We start from the raw sequence: 27,656 nt of genomic DNA on the forward strand, positions 1-27,656 counted from the left end.
AGTGGAAGAAAAAGTGTACTTCATTGCTGATTATTAAAAAGAGTGTGGAATGAATGGATCAGTTTGATCTGAAAACGTGATTTCACGCGGAATATTGATAAACGGCGTGCATTTTTTCTCAGCTTCCTCGGAAGTCGGACATGGCAAGGCCATCGGGAAGGAACCGCTTTTGGGAGGAGGACTACGATAGTGAGGAGGAAAGGGACGGCGGCGCACCATGGAATAAAGGTGTTGGCTGTTCAGGGAAAGACGTGTCCTATGAGCAGGAGGGGTTTCTATCCCATCAGCCCGTGAGGCCTCGGAGCTTGGCAGTCGAGTCCCCAGACCTTCCCATTGAAAAGCCAGAGGAACCTGATAATGGTCAGTTCGACCTGTTTAACTACTAGTACTACTGGTCACGTGTGTTCGGTGACTGGTTTGCAGTTCAAGTCGTTTAATAATAATACATTAATAGTGCACCTGCTCGTATGCAAATGTCTCACGACCCTTCCCATGGTTATCCCAACGGCCGAATTATAAATATAATGGTGTAGGAGTTGCGGACAACGAATGGGGCGGTATATATATGCTTCCTTCGTGGTGTGTAATTTATTGTTTTAATAGAATGTCTCACAAGGATTCTTATTTTGGCCAAAATTCCACTAAATCCCCATGCCCACCCATGGGAGTAATATTGGGTGTAAAACCCATGGGTTGGTGTTCAGGTGTGTAAAATAAATAATTTAATAGAATGTCTCACAAGGATTCTTATTTTGGCCAAAATTCCACTAAATCTCTATGCCCACCCATGGGAGTAATACTGGGTGTAAAACCCATGGGTTGGTGTTCAGGTGTGTAAAATAAATAATTTAATGGGATGTCTCACAAGGAGGATTCTTATTTTGGCCAAAATTCCACTAAATCTCTATGCCCACCCATGGGAGTAATATTGGGTGTAAAACCCATGGGTTGGTGTTCAGGTGTGTAAAATAAATAATTTAATGGGATGTCTCACAAGGATTCTTATTTTGGCCAAAATTCCACTAAATCCCCATGCCCACCCATGGGAGTAATATTGGGTGTAAAACCCATGGGTTTGTGTTCAGGTGTGTAAAATAAATAATTTAATGGGATGTCTCACAAGGAGGAAATCCTATTTTGGCCAAAATTCGACTAAATCCCCATGCCCACCCATGGGAGTAATATTGGGTGTAAAACCCATGGGTTGGTGTTCTGGTGTGTAAAATAAATAATTTAATGGAATGCCCTATGGGGAATTTTTCCCATTAGGCCAAATCCATATTAAATTGATATGGAAATTTTAAGGAAGATGGGTAAGGATTGACAGCTATAACCGCCGCGGCAGCCCCATGAGTAGGGTGGCCATTCGTCCGGTTTTCTGCTCCTCTGTCCTCTATTGATACGAAACCGGACGCCTTTATGTTCTCGGGTTTCCTTTTAAGCCACCGAAGCTTTCAACCCACAATTTAACTTCTGATTCTTGATCTTCATTGCTTAATATATTTGTCATTTAATTAATCCCGCATTTGTATTGGTCCTGTGAATGTCAAAAAAAATTCCTATTTGTCACATGACATCACTGCATGGCATAAAAAGCTACAAAGACGGATCCTCTCAAATACAAACCTATTAGCTTACTTCCCATTATCAGCAAGGTCTTTTTTTTTTCTTTCTTTTTTTTTGTATACTGAATCGAGGCTCGTAAAAGAGCTAACATTTACTTCACAAACAAATCAACCAGACAAACAAAATATATAAAAAGAGGGAGCGGAAGACAAGATGGGGAGAGAAGGGGAAGCACACAAACACAACATTTGAGAGCAGGGAGATGTGTGGAAGGGAGAGGGCTTGGGGGGAGGAGGCGTGGGAAGGGGGGGTGGGGGGAGGAGGGAGAAGTATAAAACACAAGGACACCAAGGACTTCCAGGACAGAAGTTGGTATTTCAAAAAAGTGGAATTGGGGTGAAATTAGTGGGGGTAGAAAAGATCAAGGTTTTGGATGGGGGAAGATAAGAGATGGTGGTGAACAGCTGTTTTAAAGACCTGGAGGGTGGAGTGGGATTGAAGAGAGTGAGGGAGTTTGTTCCAGAGGCGGGAGAAAAGAGGAATTAAGGAGTGAAGGTGAGCAGAGAGTCTTGATTTTGGCACCATAAGAGGGTTGCAGGCAGATCTTGTGCGACCTGTAGGAATATTTGCGGGACAGAGCCCAGAGAGAGCTGGGGGGGCAAGGCCAGAGAGGAGTCGGTAGAAGACGGAAAGACCACCAACCTGCCTGCGGTGAGTGAGTGAGAGGCCCTTGGAGTTAGCTTCATCGCGGGAGATTCCAATGATTCTGAATGCTTTGGTTTCAACAGCGTGAAGACGAGCTAGGTGTGAGGCAGGAGCACCAGCCCAGAGGGGAGAGCAGTATTCCATTGAGCTGCGGATGAAAGCCTTGTATGTGGTGAGGAGCTCAGGTGTGCCAAGGAAGGACTTCGCACGATGGAGGATGCCCAGTCGGCGACTGGCTTTGGAGGCCAGATTTGAAATGTGGTTTTCCCAGGAAAGATCATGGCAGATAGTGAGACCCAAAAACTTGAGTGACAGAACTTCTTGGAGAGGATTATTCAGAAAGTGGATGGGAGGGTTGTCCGGTTGGTCTTTTCGGAGAGACATCGTAAGAGTGTGAGATTTGTCAGGATTGAAAGACATGTTCCACTTGTTTGCCCAGTCTGTGATTTTGTCCAGGTCTGCAGAGAGTGAGGAGGCTGCAGACTGCCGATCTGAGGGATGAAGAATGGAGCGACAGAGAGTAGAGTCATCAGCAAAGAGATAGAGAGGATTTTCAAGAGAGTCAGAGAGATCATTGATGAAGACCAGAAAAAGCACAGGGCCCAGAACACTGCCTTGGGGAACTCCAGCCTGAACAGGAAGAGGAGATGAGAGAAACCCATTCAGGGCCACACGTTGACTACGACTAGAGAGGAAGTCCGCCAGCCATGCGTGGAGATTTCCATGGATACAAAAAGAGGAGAGTTTGGTGAGCAGAGCGGGGTGCCAGACCGTATCGAAGGCACGTGATATGTCAAGGGAGACTGCTCTAATTTCCTGTTTGGCATTGAGGACCTCCATCCATTGTTGAGAAAGCAGAAGCAGCATGTCCAGAGTAGAGTGTCCAGGTCTGAAACCAAATTGATGATCAGAGATCAAGCCATTGGAGAAGAGGAAAGATTTCATATCTGAAGCAATGATGGATTCCATGACTTTGCTGATAATTGGGAGAAGGCTGATTGGTCTGTAGTTGCTGGGATCTGTTTTTGCACCTTTTTTGTGCAAAGCGGTGATGTTGGCAGATTTCCAAGCGGATGGAAGATGACCTTGAGCAAAAGAGAGGGTGAAGAGAACAGAGAGAGGGAGTGAAAGAGCGGAAGAACAGGATTTTAGGACCCGTGGGCTGATGCAGTCAGGTCCAGTTGCAGAATCCGAGTCGAGGGTTGACAGAAACTTTTCCACCTTGGCAGGAGGAAAGGACACAGAGTCCAGGAGCATCTGGGTACGGTGGGTACAGAGAGGGATGGGTTTGGGACACAAGATTTAGAGGCAAACACAGAGTTGAGGCATTCAGCTTTTTCACGTGCGGAGTCAGCCATGTGGCCATTTGAGGTGAGGGAGGGGATGGAGGGGGAACAAACACCATAAATAGATTTGACCAGACGCCACCAGGATTTTGAAGAGGGAGACAGATAAGAGAGTTCGGTCCTGAGAATGGAGAGATATTGTTTCCTGGCTCTCCTGAGGGTGGACACACACTTGTTTCGGGCTTTGTGAAAGGAAATGAGATTTCCTTCCGTTGGATTTGCTTTCCAGGAGACGAAAGCAAGTTGTTTCTCGGCAATAGCCTCACCACAAGATTCCGTGTACCATGGACGGGAGGAAGGGTATGACAACTGAAGACGAGATGGGATAAATCTGTGCATGAGAGAGAGCAATTTACTCTGGAAGAATTCCCAGGATGAATTGATGTCAGAGGCGGTAGAGATGGGAGTAGGGCTGTCAACCGATCCGAGACCGGGACGAAATCCCGGCGGTTTCGGCTTTCCAGACGGTCTCGGGACGGTCCCGAGATAAATTGACTGACGCAATTTCTCGGTAAAAAAATCCCGGTTAAAATTCCAACTTCTTGCAGATATTTTCCATAATAGAGGCATTTATTGAGCCTTGCTTTCATTACTCTGCTTCTGCACAAGCATCATTTTTCGCAAGTGCAGCTGAACTGACACAAACGATGATAGATAAAGTGAACTCACTGTTCCAGGATTTTCCCCTTGTCAACAAACAATGCACTTCTTAAGTCATATTTATAAGCCTATAATGCATTTCGGATTGTACACGTTGTAGTGGTTAACTTATTCACATGTCGCGGTTAACTTATTCACTTGTCGCGGTTAACTTATCCGCATGTGACGGTTACCATTACGAATGTTTGGTCGAACCCACACACACGGACGTTTGGTTGTGTCGTCATGACGCACGCGCGGCTGTTGGAGCCACGCCCTCCGAAGAGGGTTCCTGGTTTTCTATAAGCCGTTACGACTTCCGTTCGCTAGCAGTTGCTGGAGATACCTGTACAATAAACAACCTTTTGTACCTAACGAAATGGCCTCTTCTTATCGTCTTCGGCAACCGCTAAAACGTAATATATAAAGTACACTATTTCCTGACATCGCTTTTCGCTCTACTTTATGTTGTCATTATCCATCGTGTTAGACTGAAAAAATGAGTTTAATGTTCGTTTTGTACGAATTAACTTCAAGATTCCAGAATGAGTTCACATTCAAACTTTTCAATGGCTTTTTTAGTTAATTTGTTTCTATCTTGGCGTTTAAGATAACGAATATGATAAGACAGCATGGCGATAACAATTGTGAAGATAAGGACTCGGGCCTCGGGGCGGGGGAGGGGGGGGGGGGGGTTTGGTTTGACGGTTTGAATGTGAAAGTATTTTGGTTATCTTATCTCAACTTTAGGCCTGATAAGTTGGGTAGTGGGACGCGCGTCAGGTCGGTGAGCACGCTATATTGAACGCTTAGCGTTAGCGGTGGCCGATCATCTGCATGTAGGCGGTGTATTTTATTTCATCCCGGTAAATGGAAGCTAAGTCGGAATTTAAGTACTCAACATCAGAAATGAATTTTTTTCATTGTTGTTTATATATTGTAATGAAATTCCATTATTTCTGAAGCCTTATTTTTATTTATTTATTTATGTATTACTTTGTCAGGAACCGAGCCGACCCGAGATCCCGTTATGAAAATTGAAAATTTATCGAGACGGTTCCGAGACGGGATTTTGAATCTAGCTAACAGCACTAGATGGGAGACCAGTCCAGATGATTGATGGCTGCTTGAAGACCGTGCCAGTTGGCCTGAGTGAAATGCCTGACTCGTCGACGCTGAGGAGGCTCTCTGAGAATGGTCAGAGAGATGTCCACTTTAACAAGCACATGATCAGAAGAGCCGATTGGAGCAGAAGAAGAGCAGCAGACATTTTCAGGGAAGTTGGTCATAAGTCATAACCAAGACCAGAAGAGAAGATGCTCCGTTGACTGAAATCTGGGTCGGGAAATTGACAGATTGTGTCAGTCCCAGTGAGTCACAGAAGTCCTTTGCTGAAGAGCCATGGCTGGTGAGAGAGGTACCCACACCCAGCCAACTGGCATGGTGACAGTTGAAATCACCACATATGAGGAAGAGAGAGTTGAGATGGGTAGATAGAAGTTGGTCCATATTCTCAGACAGCGAGATGTAGATGGAGGCATCACTGTTTGGTGGACGGTACAACACAGATATGAACAAAAGGTGGGAGCGAAGGGGAAGCCGTAGCCAAAGGTATTCCTGGGGGTGAGGTTGAGAGAGGGCAGTGCAGGGCGAATGAGGAAGAGAGTTTTTTTTATAAAGATAGCAACCCCACCTCCAGGACGAGGCTCAGGTCTATCATACCGGAGGAGGGAGTAACCTGGGAGAGATACCAAGGAATCAGAGACATCATGAAGGAGGAAAGTTTCTGTTAAGCAGATCACGTCTGGTTTGTCAGAAGCAACCTGCATGGAGAGATCAGACAAGTTTGAGCGAAGGTCCCGGATGTTTGAGGTCCATACTGTTAAGGAAGAGGAAGAGGAAGGGGGAGCATCGGATACAGAACAGGGGGGGGGGGGGGGGGAGCAGTAGGGTAAGATGTGGAAGAGGTAGGGAGAGCTGTTTAAGGTGTGTCAGAGATTACAGAATAGCTTGGAGAAAGGGAAGAATGGGGCGGACAAAAGGTTTGATGGTGATTGGGTGAGGCGCAGTGAGGTGTTATTTGACGAGGGGGAAGAGTGAGGCAGAAGGTTGAGGGAGATGAAGGTGAAAGTTGGAAGGGGGAAGAAGCGGGGAGGACGCTTTGAGGAGGAGGGGTGAGAGGGGAGTCTAGGAGGGGAGGAGCGAGGGAGAGTCTCGGAGGGGAGGGGTGTGGGGGGAGATTTGAAAGGAATGGGTGATTGGGAAGATTTGGAGGGGAGGGGCAAGGGGGAAGATTTGAAAGAGATGGGTGATGGGGATGATTTGGAGGGGAGGGGCAAGGGGGAAGATTTGAAAGGGATGGGTGATGGGGAAGATTTGGAGGGGAGGGGCAAGGGGGAAAATTTGCAAGAGATGGGTGATGGGGAAGATTTGGAGGGGAGGGGAAAGGGGGTAGATTTGGAGGGGAGGGGTGTTGGGGAGGTTTTGGAGGGAAGGGGTGATGGGGAGGTTTTGGAGGGAAGGGGTGATGGGGAAGATTTGGAGGGGAGGGGCAAGGGGGAAGATTTGAAAGGGATGGGTGATGGGGAAGATTTGAAGGGGAGGGGTGATGGGGAAGATTTGGAGGGAAGGGGTGATGGGGAAGTTTTGGAGGGAAGGGGTGATGGGGAAGATTTGCAGGGGAGGGGTGATGGGGAAGATTTGGAGGGGAGGGGTGAGATTGGATTTTGAAAAGTGTACGATTAATGGGAAACGAACATTTATTGCAAAATGAGTTTCTTGAGACATTCGAGTCAAAAATACGTTTGAGGACGCTGAAGGATGGGTGAAGTGCTGGAGAGTTTAGGGAATGAATGAAAGATGCACTCTAAGAGATGGAATTTTTTTTTGGAATGAATAGATTTGGTGAGCAAGTCGAAAGCATCCTTTTATAGAAGAAGAAGAAAAAGGTGTTATAGAATATGACAGAATACAGTTCTTCAGGGGACAGATTAGACATTTTTTAACAACGTGATCACGTGATCACAAACAACGTGGTCGAATAACGAACGAACAAATAAGAACAACGAATAAACGAATAAGAACAGAGAAGGAAATATTTTTTTTTTTTTTTTTTTTGAGGAGATTTTAAAATAAGGAAGTATGGGGTGAAAAGACCGGGAAAACCAGAGACCAGAAAGTAATTGCAGCGCGATCGAAGAACCGCTGAGACAAAAACAAAGCCTCAAGCCAAGGTCGGACACGGTAGCCTACTACACTAGGCCTCAGAATACGCGATACGAAAGACCGACGATTCTGTACACAGGTATGAAAAACCAACACCAAGAATACTATTAAAGACACACCAATAGTTACATACACCGAGAGAAAGATACAGTTTCGACAAAAACACAATTGTGAAAAGTTACTTAACTTCAAAAGCGTGCGCGCATGGACAGCTTTGAAGAGACGAGACCTCCAATCTTGCCCATGCGCAGTTGAATCCATCATTGCAGTCATGGAATCCATCATTGCAGTTGACATAAAATCATTCCTTTTCACCTACACCTATGGCCTAATTTCAGGTCATCAATTTGGATTCGGACCTGGTCACTCCACCTTGGACATGCTGCTTCTACTCTCCCAACGATGGATGGAGGTCCTCGATATCAGGCATGAGATCAGGACCGGCTCTCTGGACATATCTCGAGCTTTCGATACTGCTCTCCAAATGTCTGCTTATGGAATCCAATGCAAACTCCACTCTTGGATTACTTGGATACGTTTTTCGAAGTTAAGTCTGTTCACAATTGTATTTTGTCGAAACTGTATTTATCTTTAGGTGTGTGAAGTTATTGTGTGCAACTTTGGTTGTTTCTCGGTGTTTATCTTTCATAAATTGATCGTCTGTTTGCCGTGTCGCGAGCAAGGCCTTGTACAGTGTGCACTGTACAACCTTGAGGCTTTGTTTTTCTCTCAGTGGTCCGTCGTTTGTGATCCAATAACTTTCGTTCTCTGTATTCCCAGTCTTTTCACCCATAGCCTACTTCCTTGTGTAAATCTCAACTCAAAAAAAAACAACAAAAAAAACCAAAAAACATTTCTTTCTCTGTTCTCATTCGTTTATTCATTCTTATTCGTTCGTTCGTTCTTCGACCACGTGTTTCTCCCCCATTTCCCCAGATAGTTTTCACTCATTAACCTTCAATGTTTACACTTTCCCCTCAAGTTATGTATTCCGTCATATTTTATAACACCTTTTTCTTCTTCTTCTTTAAAAGGCTGCTTTCGACTTGCTCACCAAATCAATTCATCCCAAAAAAAATATCCATCTCCTATAGTGCCTTTGTTCTACATTCCCTAAACTCTCCTGCACTCCATCCTCCATCCAGCGTCCTTAAACGTATTTTTAACTCGAAGGTCACAAGAAACTCATTTTGCAATAAATGTTCGTTTCCCATAAATCGTACACTTTCAAAAATCCAATCTCACCCCTCCCCTCCAAATCTTCCCCATAACCCCTCCCCTCCAAATCTTCCCCATCACCCCTCCCCTCCAAATCTTCCCCATCACCCATCCCTTTCAAATCTCCCCCCTTGCCCCCTCCCTCCTAAACTACTCCCTCACCCCTCCCCGCCAAGACGCCCTCTCGCCCCTCCCCTCCTAGACTCCTGCCTCACCCCTCCCCTCCAAATCTCCCCCATATCCCATCCCTTTCAAATCCCTCCCCTTGTCCCTTCCCTCCCAAACTCCCCCCTCACCCCTCCCCTTCAAATCTCCCCACCCTCATTGCTTCTCAATTTCCCCCCGCTCACTCCCCCTCCTCAAAGCGTCCTCCCCGCTTCTTCCCCCTTCAAACTCTCACCTCCATCTCCCCCAACCTTCTGCCTCGCTCTTCCCCCTCCTCAAATAACACCTCATTGTGGCTCACCCAATCACCATCAAACCTTTTGTCCGCCCCATCCTTCCCTTTCTCCGAGCTATTCTGAAATCTCTGACACACCTTCAACAGCTCTCCCTATCTCTTCCACCTCTTCCACATCTTACCCTACCCCTCCTCCCCCCTGTTCTGTATCTGATGCTCCCCCTTCCTCTTCATTAACGGTATGGACCTCAAACATCCGGGGCCTTCGTTCAAACTTAACTGATCTCTCCATACAGGTTGCTTCTGTCAAACCAGACGTGATCTGCTTAACAGAAACTTTCCTCCTTTATGATGTCTCTGATTCCATAGTATCTCTCCCGGGCTACTCCCTCCTCCGGTATGATAGACCTGAGCCTCGTCCTGGAGGCGGGGTTGCTATCTTTATCAAAAACTCTCTTCCTCACTCGCCCTGCACTGCACTCTCTCCACCTCACCCCCAGGAATACCTCTGGCTACGGCTTCCCCTTCGCTCCCACCTCTTGTTCATATGTGTGTTGTACCGTCCACCAAACAGTGATGACTCCATCTACATCTCGCTGTCTGATGATATGGACCAACTTCTATCTACTCATCCCAACTCTCTCTTCCTCATATGTGGTGATTTCAACTGTCATCATGCCAGTTGGCTGGGTGTGGGTACCTCTCTCACCAGCCATGGCTCCTCAGCAAAGGACTTCTGCGACTCACTGGGACTGACACAATCTGTCAATTTCCCGACCCGGATCTCAGTCAACGGAACATCTTCTCTTCTGGACTTGGTTATGACTAACTTCCCTGAAAATGTCTGCTGCTCTTCTTCTGCTCCGATCGGATCATCTGATCATGTCCTTGTTAAAGTGGACATCTCTCTGACCATCCTCAGGGAGCCTGCTCAGCGTCGACGAGTCTGGCATTTCACTCAGGCCAACTGGCACGGTCTTCAAGCAGCCATCAATCATCTGGACTGGTCTCCCATCTCTACCACCTCTGACATCAACTCATCCTGGGAATTCTTCCAAAGTAAATTGCTCTCTCTCATGCACAGATTTATCCCATCTCGTCTTCAGTTGTCATACCCTTCCTCCCGTCCATGGTACACGGAATCTTGTGGTGAGGCTGTTGCCCAGAAACAACTTGCCTTCGTCTCCTGGAAAGCAAATCCAACGGAAGGAAATCTCATTTCCTTTCACAAAGCCCGAAACAAGTGTGTGTCCACCCTCAGGAGAGCCAGGAAACAATATCTCTCCGTTCTCAAGACCGAACTCTCTTATCTGTCTCCCTCTTCCAAATCCTGGTGGCGTCTGGTCAAATCCGTTTCTGGTGTTTGTTCCCCCTCCATCCCCTCCCTTACCTCAAACGGCTACACAGCTGACTCCGCATGTGAAAAAGCTGAATGCCTCAACTCTGTGTTTGCCTCTAAATCTTGTGTCCCAAACCCATCCCTCTCTGTACCCACCATACCCAGTCGTACCCTGCTGCTCCTGGACTCCGTGTCCTTTCCTCCTGACAAGGTGGAAAAGTTTCTGTCAACCCTCGACTCTGATTCTGCAACTGGACCCGACGGCATCAGCCCACGGGTCCTAAAATCCTGCTCTGCTGCTCTATCTCACCCTCTCTCTGTTCTCTTCACCCTCTCTTTTGCTCAAGGTCAACTGCCATCTGCTTGGAAATCAGCCAACATCACCGCTTTGCACAAAAAAGGTGCAAAAACAGATCCTAGCAACTACAGACCAATCAGCCTTCTCCCAATTATCAGCAAAGTCATGGAATCCATCATTGCTTCTGATATGAAATCTTTCCTCTTCTCCAATGGGTTGATCTCTGATCATCAATTTGGTTTCAGACCAGGTCACTCTACTCTGGACATGCTGCTTCTGCTGTCTCAACAATGGATGGAGGTCCTCAATGCCAAACAGGAAATTAGAGCTGTCTCCCTCGACATATCACGTGCCTTCGACACGGTCTGGCACCCCGCTCTGCTCACCAAACTCTCCTCCTTTGGTATCCATGGAAATCTCCACGCATGGCTGGCGGACTTCCTCTCTAGTCGTCGTCAACGTGTGGCCCTGAATGGGTTTCTCTCATCTCCTCTTCCTGTTCAGGCTGGAGTTCCCCAAGGCAGTGTTCTGGGCCCCGTGCTTTTTCTGGTCTTCATCAATGATCTCTCTGACTCTCTCGAAAATCCTCTCTATCTCTTTGCTGATGACTCCACTCTCTGCCGCTCCATTCCTCTTCCCTCAGATCGGCAGTCTGCTGCCTCCTCACTCTCTGAAGACCTGGACAAAATCACAGACTGGTCAAACAAGTGGAACATGTCTTTCAATCCTGACAAATCTCACACTCTTACTATGTCTCTCCGAAAAGATCGACTGGACAACCCTCCCATCTACTTTCTCAACAATCCTCTCCAAGAAGTTCTGTCGCTCAAGATTTTGGGTCTCACTATCTGCCATGATCTTTCTTGGGAAAACCACATTTCCAAGCTGGCCTCCAAAGCCAGTCGCCGACTGGGCATCCTCCGTCGTGCGAAGTCCTTCCTCGGCACACCTGAGCTCCTCACCACATACAAGGCTTTCATCCGCAGCTCAATGGAATACTGTTCTCCCCTATGGGCCGGTGCTCCTGCCTCACACCTAGCTCGGCTTCACGCTGTTGAAACCAAAGCTTTCAGAATTATTGGAATCTCCCGCGATGAAGCTATCTCTGAGGGCCTTTCACTCACTCACCGCAGGCAGGTAGGTGGTCTTTCTGTCTTCTACCGACTCCTCTCCGGCCTTGCACCCCCAGCTCTCTCTGTGCTCTGTCCCCCAAATATTCCTACAGGTCGCACAAGATCTGCCAGCAACCCTCTGATGGTTAAACTGCCGAAATCTCGGCTCTCCGCTCACCTTCACTCTTTCATTCCTCTTTTCTCCCGCCTCTGGAACAAACTCCCTCACTCCCTTCAATCCCACTCCTCCCTCCAGGTCTTTAAAACAGCTGTTCACCACCATCTCTTATCTTCCCCCATCCAAAACCTTGATCTTTTCTACCCCCGCTAATTCACCCCAGATCCACCTTGTTTGAAATTCCAACTTCTTTCCTGGAAGTCCTGGCAGTGTCCATATGTTTTATACCTCTCCCACTGCCCCCTTCCCACGCCCCCCCCCCAAAGCCCTCGCCCTCTCTCAGATCTCTCGATGTCTCCATGTCTCTCGGTCCCTGCTCTCAAATGTTGTGTTTGTGTCCTTCCCCCTCTCTCCCCATCTTGTCTACCGCTCCCTATGTTATATGTTTTATGTGTCGGTTTGTCTTTCTGTGTGATTAATGTTCGCTCTTTCACGAGCCTCGATATTGTATACAAAAAAAAAAAAAAAAAAAAAAAAAAAAAAAAAAAAAAAAAAAAAAAAAAAAAAAAAAAAAACTGACTTCCTTCACTCACGTAGCCAATTGGTCTGTAGTGAGCGGATCAGTTTTGGCACCTTTTTATGTAATGCTGTGATGTTGGCTGATTTCCAAGCAGATGGAAGATGACCTGTGGTAAATGATGGTGAAATTTAGTATTAAAAAAAAAAAATCACTGTGTACTAAATGTGACTGTCCTCTCGTTTGGAGGTCCCTCGATGGCCACCCTGCCCATGAGGTGTGCTATATTTTAAGGGCTGTGACGTCACTACCCATGTGACGGGGCTGAAAAAGAATGTGTTTCATTGTGCTGAAGCCCACGTCGGTCAATTATGGGTTCTGTTGAAATTGTTCCTCGGCCCAAGTTGAATACTGCGTTCGGTTGCTTTCATCAACACCTGTATATATTTGTCACAACGAGAGCCTTCACATGGAGCAAGTATGGTTTCTGTACTTTGAGGCAATGGTTTAAAAACGGGCAATACATTGTGGAAAATGTCAATTTCCTTTTGAGAAAATACAATTCTTTGAGAAAGTGTCTGTCTCTTGTTTTTACATCTGCCGCTGAAGGTGGACGGAGGTAATGTTTTCACCCCTGTCTGTTTGTTTGTTTGTCTGGCTGTCTGTGAACAGGATGTGTCAAAGTTGTGGATGGATTCGGACAAAATTTGGTGGAGAAGTTAGCTGTGTGACAAGGACGAAATGATTCCATTTTGGTGAAGATTCAGATACTATAATTTGTAAGTCATTTTTCACCATTCAGAGACTGGGCAAAAACGATATGTAGCACGATATCTCAAAAAGTTATGGATGGATTTGGACGAAACTTGGTGCATTAGTTGGTTAGGTGACAAGAACAAGCCAATTAGATTTTGGTTTAGGTCTGGATCCGGATCTGGCCTATCAGCAGGTACAAAACGTAAACTGCTCAGCTGGGCGGAGGTATGTGCTCTACAGAGTGCCCTTCTAGTTTTGGCTGTGATCAGGATATTTCAAAACGTTGTGGACAGATTATGATCAAACTTGTTGGATGAGTTGAGTAGGTGACGAGAACAAACCCATAAGATTTTGGTTCAGGTCTGGATGCAGATCCTGTCTATCAGTGGGATAAAAAACTTAAACCGTTCAGCCTGGCGGAGGTGTGCGCTCTCCCGAATGCCATTCTACTTTTTATGGTCTTTGAGGGCAGGGGCCGAAATTAACTGTGCATAAATGAGTTAAGGTTAGAGTTTTACTCTTGCAGGTGGACAATATGTTCCCCACTTGACTTGAACAATGTACAGGTGGTGTTGGATGAGGACAGCTAGAAGTATGCTGTAATTAATTGAATACGACGCTTTAGATACACTCACTTGCCTACCGTTCAGGATTTCATCGGAGCCCTGTTGTGTATCTTTCAAAGAGCAATGGACAATTTGCTCCAAAGCATCCAACACGTGTATTTTCCAAGACAATATTATGGTAACGTGTTTTAATGCCAAAGTCCATTTGTATAATCTGGATATGTTTCTCCTGTTCTTTTGTTTTTCTTTCAGACAATTTCAAGAGATTTGCTGGATTTGGGGTTAGTTTGTTAAGGTAGGTTTCATTGTTGACAGTAAGAGTACTTGCTGGATTTAGAAAGCGGATTGTGATTTGTGTGCATGATTCTGATCGACTTTGTTAGTTCTTATCTAATTCCAAGTTGATGATGGGAAGTGTACTGACCTCTTGAGAGCACTGAAACTGTGTGGATTGACTTAGGTTTGCCTTTGTTTTTTTATGGTATGGATTTTTATGATTTTCCAATGTGTATGCCTGTTTTTGTTTTTTTTAAAGCCTTTTTGCAGAGAACGTGCTTGCCCACCCATTCATCGTTATCCGCAGACAATGCCAGGTATTTGTTACCTCCACCACCGGAGGTGGATGGAGGTTATCTTTTCACCCCTGTCTGTCTGTGTCTGATTGTGAACAAGATATCTCAAAAAGTTGTGGACAGATTTGGATGAAACTTGGTGGATAGGTTGTGTGTGTGAAAAGGAAGACTCGATTCGATTTTGGTGAAGATCTTAATATGGATTCGGATAATGAATTATTTAATTAAGTGATTCTTCACCATTGAGATAGACCTAAAACCGACATATATACATATATATACACAAAGAATTAAGTTAAGCACCCCTACACAAAGAATTAAGTTAAGCACCCCCTAATATATATTCTTTGTGTATATGTATACATTGGCAAATTGCGAAGATGGTCCCTCCAATAGCCAATCTGGATGAATTGGAACGTGCATTACATCGGGAATGGAACAACCTGCCACAGCAACGCATACGACGGCTTACAGGGTCTATGAGACGTAGGGTTGAGTCAGTGATCCGATCACGTGGATCCTACACACGTTATTGACGCAAAGATCGCTAGAGGTCTCCTCAGAACAATGACTGTACGTTAGAAAACATAAACGTCATCCACACTGTCCGTGATGGACCTATAGCTCCATACTTAAATTGAGGTGAAAATATGCCTAAAATTCCCAAAAAATTTCACCTTAAATTATTCAGAATAAAATATTGAAAACGGCATGATTGTTATGTTTTTATGTGACCATAATATCACTTCTCCAGAAAATATAGCAATATCATGGGTATATTACACTGTTTTGACGACAACAAACTTGTAATGTGCGAGGTTGTAAAAAAACGGGGGGGGTGCTTAACTTAATTCTTTGTGTATATATTTTTTGGATACAAGATCGAGGCTCGTGTAAGTGCTAACATTAATCACAAAAAAACAACAATAATGGGAGTGGGAGACAAGATGGGGAGAGAGAGGGAAGCACACAAGTACAACAGCAGAGAACAAGAACATCGGAAGATCGGAGGGAGGGATAGGGCTTGGGGAGAAGAGGCATGGGAGGGGGCGGGGGTGGGGGGAGAGGTATAAAACACATGGACACTGCTAGGACTTCCAGGAAAGAAGTTGGTATTTCAAAAAAGTGGATCTGGGGTGAATTAACGGGGGTAGAAAAGATCAAGGTTTTGGATTGGGGAAGATAAGAGATGGTGGTGAACAGCTGTTTTAAAGACCTGGAGGAAGGAGTGGGATTGAAGAGCATGTGAGGGAGTTTGTTCCAGAGGCAGGAGTAAAGAGGAATGAAAGAGTGAAAGTGAGCAGAGAGTCTTGATTTTGGCAGTTTCACCAGAAGAGGGTTGCTGGCAGATCTTGTGCGCCCTGTAAGCATATTTGGGGGACAGAGCACAGATAGAGCTGGGGGAGCTAGGCCGGATAGGAGTCGGTAGAAGACAGAAAGACCACCTACCTGCCTGCAGTGAGTGAGTGAAAGGCCCTCACAATCGGCTTCATCGCGGGAGATGCCAATGATTCTGAAAGCTTTGGTTTCAACAGCGTGAAGCCGAGCTAGGTGTGAGGCAGGAGCACCGGCCCAGAGGGGAGAGCAGTATTTTATTGAGCTGCAGATGAAAGCCTTGTATGTGGTGAGGAGCTCAGGTGTGCCAAGGAAGGACTTCACACGACGGAGGATGCCCAGTTGGCTACTGGCTTTGGAGGCCAGCTTGGAAATGTGGTTTTTCCAGGAAAGATCATGGCAGATAGTGAGACCCAAAAGCTTGAGTGACAGAACTTCTTGGAGAGGATTGTTGAGAAAGTAGATGGGAGGGTTGTCCAGTCGGTCTTTTCGGAGAGACATCGTAAGAATGTGAGATTTGTCAGGATTGAAAGACATGTTCCACTTGTTTGACCAGTCTGTGATTTTGTCCAGACCTGCAGAGAGTGAGGAGGCTGCAGACTGCTGATCTGAGGGATGAGGAATGGAGCGGAAGAGAGTGGAGTCATCAGCCAAGAGATAGAGAGGATTTTCCAGAGAGTTGGAGAGATCATTGATGAAGATCAGAAAAAGCATAGGGCCCAGAACACTGCCTTGGGGAGCACTGCCTATAGCAGGATATCTCAAAAAGTTGTGGATGGATTCGGACGAAACCTGGCCGAGAGGTTGTGTATTTGACAAGGAAGAATTGATTCAATTTTGGTGACAATTCGAATGCAGATCAGAGAATTTTAAAAAGTGATTCTTCACTATTGAGAGATAGCGCTAAAAGCAATATATAGCAGGATATCTCAAAATGTTATGGACGGATTTGGACGAAACTTGGTGGACCGGTTGTGTGTGTGACAAGGACAACTGGATTCCATTTTGGTCAAGATGTGAATATGGAATCGGATATGAGAATTATTTAATTTTTAAGTGTTTCTTCACCATTGAGAAATCGGGTGAAAAGCGTTATGTAAGATGATAGTTAAAAAAGTTGTGGACGAGTTATTGGCTAAACTTGGTGGACGAGTTGGATAGGTGACAAGAACAAGCCGATTAGATTTGGTTCACGTCCAACTCCAGATCCAGCCTATCAGTGGGATACAAAACATAAACTATTCAGCCTGGCGGGGGTATGCACACTACCGAGTACCATTCTAGGAGGTTTCTATTTTTATTTGACTATTGCTGGGTGGATTGTGGTGCAACATTTGTGATATTTGCTATCATGCGTCGATGAATTACATGTGTTTGTTTCTACATTTTACATTCCCTTCGGTATTATTTTGTAAAGGTGTTGAGTGAGCCTTGCTTTTGTATTGTTTGCTGCATTAAGATTTTCATTGATCGGGTGATTTTTCAATTTTGCAATGTACATTGTCAAAAACCATGTATCTGTAATCGACCGATGTTCATCCAGGTCAGTTCATTGTGGTAAAAACTTTTTACTAAAACAAATAGCACTAATATCAAGTACCATGCTCGATACAGTGTTGGCTCTGAGCAAATTATTTTCTTGGCTAAGGTTAGAATCTCAGATGGATTGTCATTCTGACACAGGAGGTCAGGGCAGGAATTTGGAATTTGTTCAGGGTGCCGGCGATAGCTTGCCTACTCTTCTTGCCAAAGGTCACCAAAGGACACCTTTAACATCCACCAATTAATGCTGGCAGACTGGATATAACTCTAAGCGACACTCCAGTTACACCAAGGTGCGCTGCACAAAGCAAAGGGTGACTGGCTTTTCACTCTCTCCATTCTCATCTTCCTGGCGTTATCATCTTTTATATTCTCTCTCCAAATACTTTTGACAAAACCCCCCTCCTAGAAGTTTCTCCATTGATACTAGATTGTTCCTTATCTTGAATCTTCTTGAATCTTCTTGAATTTGCCCCTTAACACTCGGATCCATATCCGACATCCAGTATAATTTACCCAAAGACATCGTTTTTCTATAAGCTGAAAAATCCAAGTTCTGGCATTAACACCTTTTGCATTTTTTCAATCTAACTCTATAGTTACAACTGTCATAAGTAGCGTCAACAACCGTTATATAATCCTAATATTAAGCAATTCATTATTTTGCGAACAGTCAGTATATGGTACTAAATGGTGCACAAGTTGTCAATACACCACTTCAAATTGTTTGTAAATGATTTATGACAAACAAGTCTTGCATTGCCTTTTGCTCATTTATTGTCGTTAGGTCTTATGTTTAAATCAAGGGATCATTTATTGTCTGCATGCCTATTGTCGTTTCAGCTCAACTACCAGGCAAAAACTTATCACCTGACGCCATTCACCATCACCCGCCTCACATATGCCATTGGCAGAGCTCAGGTTTGGTTGGCCAGCTCAATGGATTTGGGAATGTTAAGGTTTCCCAGCATGATACGGTATTTCGATATGTATTGGTTAACTTTGAATACTTTGAATCAGCTTTTTGCACCCATGCGTGTGTGCATGTGTGCGATAAGCTTCTTCCTTTTTCAAAAGGGTGAGAGCCAAAAACATTATTTTGATACCAATGGTATTTCGTTATTTTGATACCCCCTGGGTGAAAAAGCAAAGAAAGAAGATGGGAAAATGTATTAATTAAATGAGATCTATATAATTGACTCGTGATTTGAATTGTCAGAAACTTGGACATTAAAGCAAGAAGATGAACAAAGACTCCTTGTTTTTGAAATGGCATGCCTCCGAAAAATAATGGGAGTAACTAGGCTGGACAAAATAAGGAATACTATAAGGGAAACACTCGGAGTAAAACACACAATAACAGAGAATATAACACAAATAAGGCTTGCATTCTTTGGGCACATTCAAAGGATGTCCCAGAAGAGACTTCCAAAAATCCTCATACAAGGAAGAGTAAATGGCACCAGACCAATAGGAAGACCACCAAGAAAGTGGATGGACTTTGATACATCAAGGCAGATTGCAGGGCCAGACAAATAACGTCAATGGAGGAGGGACAAAAATTGGCTCAAGATTGGAGTCTGTGGCGACGGATCATCATTATGGAACAGATGGAAGGACAGGGATCATCAGTCGATGCACCTGTGTCGACGCCTTTGGTAGATAGATTGATAAGCACATGCACCATATTTGGAATGGAAACTGTGATATAGGATGTAACATGGCACTGGAAAGTGTGTGGTGGAGTTGGGTTCAGCAATCTGTCGGTAAGGAACAGGAGATCTGGCTGAGAGGATTTCAGCAGATGGTGTGTCGGGTTGAGGTTGGAATGAAGACCTCAGATGTTTGCAAAGGAGGGGGTGAATTGGCGAGAGCAGGATATGAGTGCTGCATAAGATTGGGCTATGGTAATATCTTGATTCTTTTTGCTGTTATGCATAATGTCAGAAACACTGAAAAGAGGAATCTTTGCAGACAAAAAAGGAGTGTTCCATATGGCACCAACAGTGCAAACTAGTGGCCTTGGAAGGGCCTCACGGAATATTGTGCTCTGTGTGGCTCTAGTCATGAACTAGCAGAGAAGGATATGCAAAATGATGTTCCAGATGATGAGACGGCCTCCCAGGGCGCTACAGCCAGGTTCAGGCCTTTAGCTTTCTGGCGGGAATCTTGTGGGAACATCAACTCTAACAGTACCATCTAGTGGGCACTGCAGAACCAGGGTTGTTAGGCAGGAATAGCACCCACAAACACCCCATTCGGCAGCCTTCCCCAAGACCTTGCAACAGAACTAATGTTTTGCTAAAGGCTCCCAAGGGGCAGGTCAGATACCACCCTGGACAGATGCTTATTTATATGTATGTACATATATTTCCTTTTATTCTATTTTTTTTTCTCACCGATATATCTACACTTACAAATAAAAATTTTGCAAGGAACATTTGTTGATGACCAGGGATCGGTTTGTCTTATCACTTTAGTATTACCCAATTGATTTAGATTATGTCACAGTGTCAATTTATTGTCCCCACATTTTGTCTCACATTAATTTTTTTATTCTTGCCCTTTTCTCCCTTTTAAAATAATGACCTCCTCTCCTTTTTTTACAGAGCGAGGTGATACGAGACTCACCTAATAATCTCAACTGCATACTTGTGGGCTATTGTTATGCCTCAAGTTGGGCATTTCACACAGTGCTTGATTGTGGTTTATTATTGGTATTTCTGTTGTTTCACTAGACCCCAAAAGTATTGTGGAAGGGAATTGGGAGTACCTTTATTCACCAGGGCCTTACACTGGGGGTGGAAGGCATTTTGGGAGAATATACAACCTTACCGAAGTATGCACATTGTACAATTGCTGCTCTTATTAAATATTATATGTCCGAGTATATGTGTATATATATATACAGTCACGTGAAAAAGTAAGTACACCCCATGTAAAGTTTTGACTTTTTCAACATATTTCAACATACAGCTATTTGATCTTCATTTCAACAATATTGATAGATAAAGGTGATATAATACAACAAATATCATGAAACATTTACATTTTGTAGTCCATTGTCGAATTTAAATCAACATAAATGCAAATTTCGCATGTGGAAAAAGTAAGTACACCCTTGGCTCTAATAGGTGGTATTGCCCCCTTTGGCAGAAACAACCTCAAGTAGGCATTTCTTATAACTGTCTACCAGTCTCTGAGATCGACTGGGAGAAATTTTTGCCCACTCCTCCATGCAGAATTCTTTCAGCTGTGTGATGTTTGAGGGGTTTCTTGCATGCACAGCTCGTTTCAAATCCCCCCACAACATCTCGATGGGATTTAGATCCGGGCTTTGACTTGGCCATTCCAGAACCCTCCATTTCTTTCTTTTCAGCCATTCCTTGGTGGATTTACTGGTATGTTTAGGGTCATTGTCATGTTGCAATGTCCACCTTCGGTTGAGCTTCAACTTTCCGACAGATGGCCTCACATTATCCTCAAGCACCCTCTGGTACAATGAAGAATTCATAGTGGATTCTATGATGGTGAGCTGCCCAGGCCCCGATGCAGCAGAGCTGCCCCAAACCATAATATTTCCACCACCATGCTTTACAGTTGGTATCAGGTTCTTGTGGTCAAATGCTGTCTTTGGTTTTTGCCAAACATGTCTTCTGGTACTGTGGCCAAATAGCTCTACCTTTGACTCATCTGTCCAGAGAACATTGTTCCAGAAGTGCTGGTCTTTGCCTAGGTGTTCATTTGCAAACTTTAGTCTTGCCCTGATGTTCTTTCTGGACAGCAAAGGTTTCCTCCTGGCACACCTCCCATGTAGATCAAATTTGTGCAGCTTCTTTCTAATGGTAGACTCGTGCACTTTGACATCAACAGTGGCAAGAGCTACCTGTAGGTCCCGTGATGACATTCTGGGGTTCTTAGAGACTTCTTTCAGTATCTTGCGGTGTGCTCTCGGGCTGAACTTGCTGGGGCGGCCTGGCCTGAACAAGTTGGCAGTTGTTTGGAATCTTCTCCACTTGTCGATGATCTTCCGGACAGTCGAATGATTGATTTCAAATTGTTTGGAGATCTTTTTAAATCCCTTCCCAGGCTCGTAGGCATCTAAAACCTTCTTTCTGAAGGCCTCAGCGAGCTCTTTTGATCTAGGCATGGTGACGCCGCACACTTCAACAACAAAGAGCAAACCAAACTAAATGTCTGAGGTTTAAATAAGACAGGTTCCTCCAAGATCCTCTCTAACGATGTTCTAATCATTTGCACCTGAGCTGGTGAATCTGATTCTAATTTTACGTATTTGAAGTCGTGATAAATGTTGGGGTGTACTTACTTTTTCCACATGCAAAATTTGCATTTATGTTTATTTAAATTATACAATGGACTACAAAATGTAAATGTTTCATGATACTTGTTATATTATATCCCCTTTATCTATCAATATTGTTGAAATGAAGATCAAATAGCTGTATGTTTAAATATGTTAAAAAAGTCAAAACTTTACATGGGGTGTACTTACTTTTTCACGTGACTGTATATGTAGGTTCTTTAATTATTTTTTTCTCTCTTTTGAGGCTGTGGAAATTGATTTTTTTTATTTTTTTTTGTTTGGTTTTCTACTTTTATTAAAATCGTGAACCTTTTATTTTTGAAACTACTTTGCCTTGTAGGGATTTTCCCATGGTATGGAACACCAGAATGGTGGGAGCTCACATGCTTCTCAAGGGGTATGTTTGGGAACCGTGGTTTTGCTTTCCTTGCATTCACAGGCAATGGGAACATTTACGCTTATGGGTAATCATGCAAGGTAGACTTTGGTATGTGAAAGCACAATTGTACCTTTTTCAACTCCTGTGTGATATCCTGCATCATAAATGAAATAGAAGTTTACAAATGTAACTTCCAGCTGGATTGTAAACTCATGGGTCTTCCTATATACTTTCAATGTGGGATTTCATTCATCCTGTTTGTACTCATGTACATCAGTGATCTCATTTTCACAAGGCATTTGGACTGACATCATGGACTTGCCATTTGATGAAATCCAAATTACTATGAAGCAGGAATTTATCCACCAGCCAATTAGAGCATATCCCTAACAGTGAACGGAATTTACAAGGTGCTGATCAAAGTATGCTGGGAGAAGCTCACGTTTTGGGCATAAACCCTTCATCGGAGCAAAATAGGAAGATGGGATTGAGGTGAAGATTGATATAGGGTGGGAGTGAGTCAGAGTTATGTCGGGGATAAGGTAGCACGTGGGGAGTGAAACATCCGAAGGGGGCCCTATTTTGGCTGTGTGCTGCAACACTATGTTGTGACATATGCTTTTAGCCTTGTACTATGTTTTTCCAAGTCATTTGTGTTTGAGTGGGCATTGCTTCAATCCATGCTAGCTTTTAACAACGACTTGTTGAACTATCACAGATTTGTTATTAAAAGTCTGTTTTGTCTTTTATTTATTGTTATTTTTCTCATCCTTTGCAGAATTACATGTCTGGTCACGATGCCCTTTTATTCTACAAGCTTGGTTGATACAGTTCAGGTGGGTAAATGTTACATGCTGACGACTTAAGTTTAATTTGTGTCACCCTTGTAACTTATTGAATCACTGCTGTAATCACCTTATAATAATAATAATAATAATGCATTTATTTTATATAGCGCTTTTCAGGAAGCCCAAAGACGCTTTGACAGAGTGCAAAACATAATGCATAGCAAAACATAAAAACAATTGCAAAAAAAGAAGAATCAATAGGGAAATATTCAAAGCACAAAGGAGGGAGAAGGAGAGGAGATAGTCAGGGGTTAGATGCTGTGGGTTAAATGTTGAATGCAGTGTTGAACAGGTGGGTCTTGAGTGATGTTTTGAATGTGGTGAGTGAGGAGGAGTCTCTGATGGTGTGAGGTAGCGAGTTCCAGAGGGTGGGAGCAGCGATGGAGAAGGCCCTGTCCCCCCAGGATCTAAATTTGGTCCAGATGGGGGGGGTCAGGAGGTTGGTACCAGCAGAGCGGAGGTTGCGGGTGGGAGTGTGTCTGGAGAGGAGGTCAGCCAGGTAGGATGGGGCCTGGTTATGGAGGGCTTTGTAGGTCAAGAGGAGGATTTTGTACTGGATTCTCTGGGAGATGGGGAGCCAGTGAAGCTTGTAAAGGACGGGGGTGATGTGGTCACGGGTCCGGGAATGGGTGAGTAGACGGGCAGCGGAGTTCTGAATGTATTGGAGTTTATTGGTGATTGTTGAGGGTGAACCATAAAGGAGGCTATTGCAGTAGTCCAGACGGGAAGTGATGAAGGCGTGGATGAGGGTTTCTGCAGCCACGGAGGAGAGGGATGGACGGAGACGGGCGATGTTTTTCAGGTGAAAGAAGGCTGTCTTTGTGATCTGTTTAGTGTATTTGTCGAAGGAGAGGGTTTGGTCAAAGATGATGCCAAGATTCCGGATGTGAGGGGAGGTGGATACTGGGAAACCGTCGATGTTGAGGGCAAAGTTATGGGTGGACTTGGTGGGCGTTTTTGGGCCAATGATGATTATTTCAGATTTATCACAGTTAAGTTTGAGGAAGTTGATTTGAAGCCAGGATTTTATTTCAGTGATGCAGTTTGTCAGGATAGAGTGGGTGGCGGTGGAGATGGACTTGGTGGAGATGAAAAGCTGGATGTCATCGGCGAAGCAGTGGAATTGGAGACCATGACGGCGGATTAAGTGACCGAGGGGGGACAGGTAAAGGATGAAGAGGAGGGGGCCAAGAACTGAACCTTGGGGGACACCTTGGGGGAGGGGAGCAGTGGGGGATTTGCAGTTATTGATGGAGATGAACTGACGTCTGTCAGAGAGGTATGATTTAATCCAAGAGAGGGCAGTGCCGGTAATGTTAAAGGTGGTTTCAAGTCGGGTGAGGAGGATGGTGTGATCGATGGTGTCAAAGGCGGCGCTGAGGTCGAGGAGGATGAGAATGTTGAGGTTGCCAGCGTCAGAGGAGAGGAGAAGGTCGTTGGTGATTTTGAGGAGAGCAGTTTCAGTACTGTGGTTGGAGCGGAATCCGGATTGGAATGTTTCATACAGGTTATTGGCAGAGAGGTGATGTTTGGGTTGAGTGGCTACAGCGCGTTCCAAAACCTTTGACAGAAAGGGTAGGTTGGAGATGGGTCTGAAGTTATTTAGGGTGTCAGGGTTTAGTCCAGGTTTTTTCAGAATGGGGGTAACAGCAGCAATTTTGAGGGATGGTGGGACGATGCCTGTAGACAGGGAGGAGTTTATTGTTGCAATGATAAGTGGAGAGAGAGCAGGAAGGGAGGCCTTGACAAAGCTGGAGGGGATGGGGTCAAGAGTGCAGGTGGCAGTTTTCATTCCGATGAGGAGTTCAGAGAGGTCAGTAGGGGAGACTGGGGAGAATTGAGACAGGGGATGGCAGGATAAGGAGGGGCAGGTGGTTTGAGGGGGAGCGGGTGCGGCGGTGGTCAAGCTGTTGTAGATGTTTTCAATTTTGCGTTGGAAGAATGAATCACTGATGAATGAATCACTGCTGTAATCATCCGATGAATGAATCACTGCTGTATTCACACTATGAATCACTGCTGTAATCATCCGATGAATGAATCACTGCTGTAATTACACTATAAATCACTGCTGCAATCACACTATAAATCACTGATGTAATCACACGATGAATCACTGCTGTAATCACACAATCATATAATCATAAAAATTTCCTTTTCTCTCTTCCTCTCCCCCACCCACCCCTCCTTTTAAATTCTCACTGACATATCTACACTTGTACATAAAAATTCTGCCAGTGTTGTTGGCCAGGGATCTGATTTGTTTCATTACTTTGGTATTACCATATTTATTTGGAGACTTAATTTAAATATGGTACTTCAAATGATGTCACACACTGTCAATGTTTCACCTCCATCTTTTGTCTCCCATTTGTATGTTATTCTTGCGTTTTTCTCCATTTTAAAATAATGGCCTCCCCTTTGTTTTTTTGTTTTTTGCAGAGTGAGATGATACGGGACTCGCCCAGCATTCTCGACTGCATACGTGAGGGCTTTTGCCGTGCCTTAGGCCTCGGCATTCCGCACAGCAAACGCCTCCTTCCACTGCATCTGCTGGCATTGCCAACTCTTACATTATGTCTCCTGCATTATTTGCTTGCAAAGCTCATCCGTCGTCTGGTCTGTTCACTACGTGCTCCACGGCATGCAATGCTGCCATCTGACGAGGCCCACTCAATTGATATGCATATCTCCGAGTTGACAGCGGGACTGGTTTCCAACCTCGTCGCGGATGCCGCATTGCTGCCACTTGAGATGGTGGTGACACGCCTTCATGTCCAGGGCACCCGGTCCATTGTCGACTGCACCGAGCCTGGGGGACAGCCTCTGTTGCCTGTGAACACGTGTTACGAAGGTGCCGGTGACTGCATTCGTACTGTACTGCGAGAAGAAGGTCGATGGGGTTTCTATCGTGGCCTGGGCACTTTGGGGCTGCAGTATGGCCTGCACGCTGCCGTCCTGCAGGCAGGAAAGGTTGCTGTTGGGTTTGCTGCAACGTGATAAAAACTATTATGCAAGTATGTATGATTAATTCCTTTATGGCTCATTTACTGCAGACAGCACGTGTAGTTGTGGGAAGCTTGTGGTTATTCGAGATTAAAAACAAAAACTAGGGTGAAATGAAACTTTTGGGTTTTGTACTCTGGTAATAGTAATGGATGGTGATAATTTTAAACAGTTTCATACAAGGAGGAAATGAACTATGTTTAATAGTGACACATCTGTTTGTGATGGAATACCAAACCGTAGTTGCTCGGAAGAAAGGAAACTGTGCTTGGTGGGCCATAAAAATCTGTAAATATAGAAATGGATTTGAGTGTCACTTTAATAGTAAGACTGGCTATCTGCAAAGTTAACATATTCGTTTCAACACTTTCCGGCAGTCTTTAAGGATAAATAAAAAAAATTAACAACAATTCTGCTTTTGCTTGAATTTGCAGTGGAGTACTGTTGAGTTGCTCTTGTACATGTACAGATATATTTGTCCATACAGTATTTATAACGTAGTTGATTTGACTGCAACAGCTGGATGTTGTGCTATGGTGTGTTGTGCTGTCGGTAATTTATCCTTAGATGGTTCAGAACGATTGCACCTCTTAACATGTGACTGCTTGCGGCAAAGGAGAAGGTGAGCATCAGTGAAGCGAATGTGCTTGTGCCATGAGCTCTTGCGTTAACATCCGTGAGCGTGTGATGTAGAATGTGCGCTTCCAAGCGATGAAGCCTTGCACATCCAATTGCTTCCATTCAAAAAAAAAACAGGATATATACGCAACAAGCATGGCTCAATGACGACCCGAGAAACTCGTCGGCCTGAAACTGCTTTGGCAAAACTGCCAGTTGAGCGCAAAGTGTGAAATCGTACCGTGCCATTGTCTTTGAAACAAAATTCAATGAAAGATACAGTTTTATCACCGGAAGGGCCTCGTACAGTCTTCTGCTATCCACTTGGGGAGGTTCAAACGATCACGGGTGTTGAGAAGTGAAACTTGTACCTACAAAACTATGGAAGTTGTGAGCTTTATGCATCCACAGTGTCGCAAGCCATTTTTATATGTTCGCAATAGTGAGATTTGGTGCAAAATTATCGTTTGTGCTTTGTGGTTGTGACTTGTTTAAAGGGGCCAGCAGTACTTGAAGAAACATAAGAGATTTTGCATTGTCCGTCGCTGCATTTGGCATGATATATTTGTTGCAGCAATTCATACTTTGAAAGAAACCAACTTTCCTGGCCGTTAAGTGCATCGGTTTTCCTTTACCGATTGCCCAAAATTGCTTATTGGTTTCATTTGTGTCCGTGAAATGAGGGATGTTGGCTTTAATACGTGCAAATGTTGTCTCGCTTGGCTGACGATTCTACCTTGTTTAAAGTATTATTGTCCGAATAAACCCAAAATGTCAGCAATTTCAATACATTGGGTCTTTGATAAACTACAAACTTTGCCAAAACCGTGCCAAATGTAACTGGCATTTATTTTTAGAAAGCAGCTCTTGAGCTGCTTTATATGCCTCTGCCGACAAAGTCGCCGGTGGCATTACGTTTTCGGGTTGTCTGTCCGTACTGGCTAAACCTCGTTTTTCTCAGCAAGCATATGTCCGATTGAGACAAAACTTTCAGGGTAGGAGTGACACCCATGCAAAATGTTTTTATGATAATTGTGACATAGGTGACAATAGGTAATAGGTGACATGGTATGGCAGACATGTTGGATTAAACACAAATAATTAAAATAAAATTCTTGGAAACCGCTGAATGGAAAAATGTTAAACTTGGCACATTGTCAAATACTCCCAATGGGGAACAAAACCATGATAATGATGACATCAGAGGTGAAGTGGTATACCAGCCAA

At 44.4% G+C, this 27,656-nt stretch overlaps 1 protein-coding gene across 1 annotated transcript; it reads left to right on the forward strand.

Annotated features, from left to right (window-relative positions):
- Positions 1–26,221, forward strand: SLC25A46 (solute carrier family 25 member 46). Its single transcript, XM_068122952.2, has 8 exons — positions 1–360; positions 14,058–14,100; positions 14,341–14,398; positions 18,098–18,175; positions 19,993–20,093; positions 21,919–21,975; positions 22,736–22,793; positions 25,248–26,221. Exons 1-8 carry the CDS (start codon positions 141–143, stop codon positions 25,803–25,805), a joined length of 1,173 nt encoding a protein of 390 aa, XP_067979053.1. The 5' UTR covers positions 1–140; the 3' UTR covers positions 25,806–26,221.
- The last annotated feature ends 1,435 nt before the right edge of the window (positions 26,222–27,656 follow it).

This window comes from Myxine glutinosa, chromosome 7, assembly GCF_964187855.1.
Source record: "Myxine glutinosa chromosome 7, kmMyxGlut1.1, whole genome shotgun sequence".
NCBI classification, from domain to species: Eukaryota; Metazoa; Chordata; class Myxini; order Myxiniformes; family Myxinidae; genus Myxine; species Myxine glutinosa.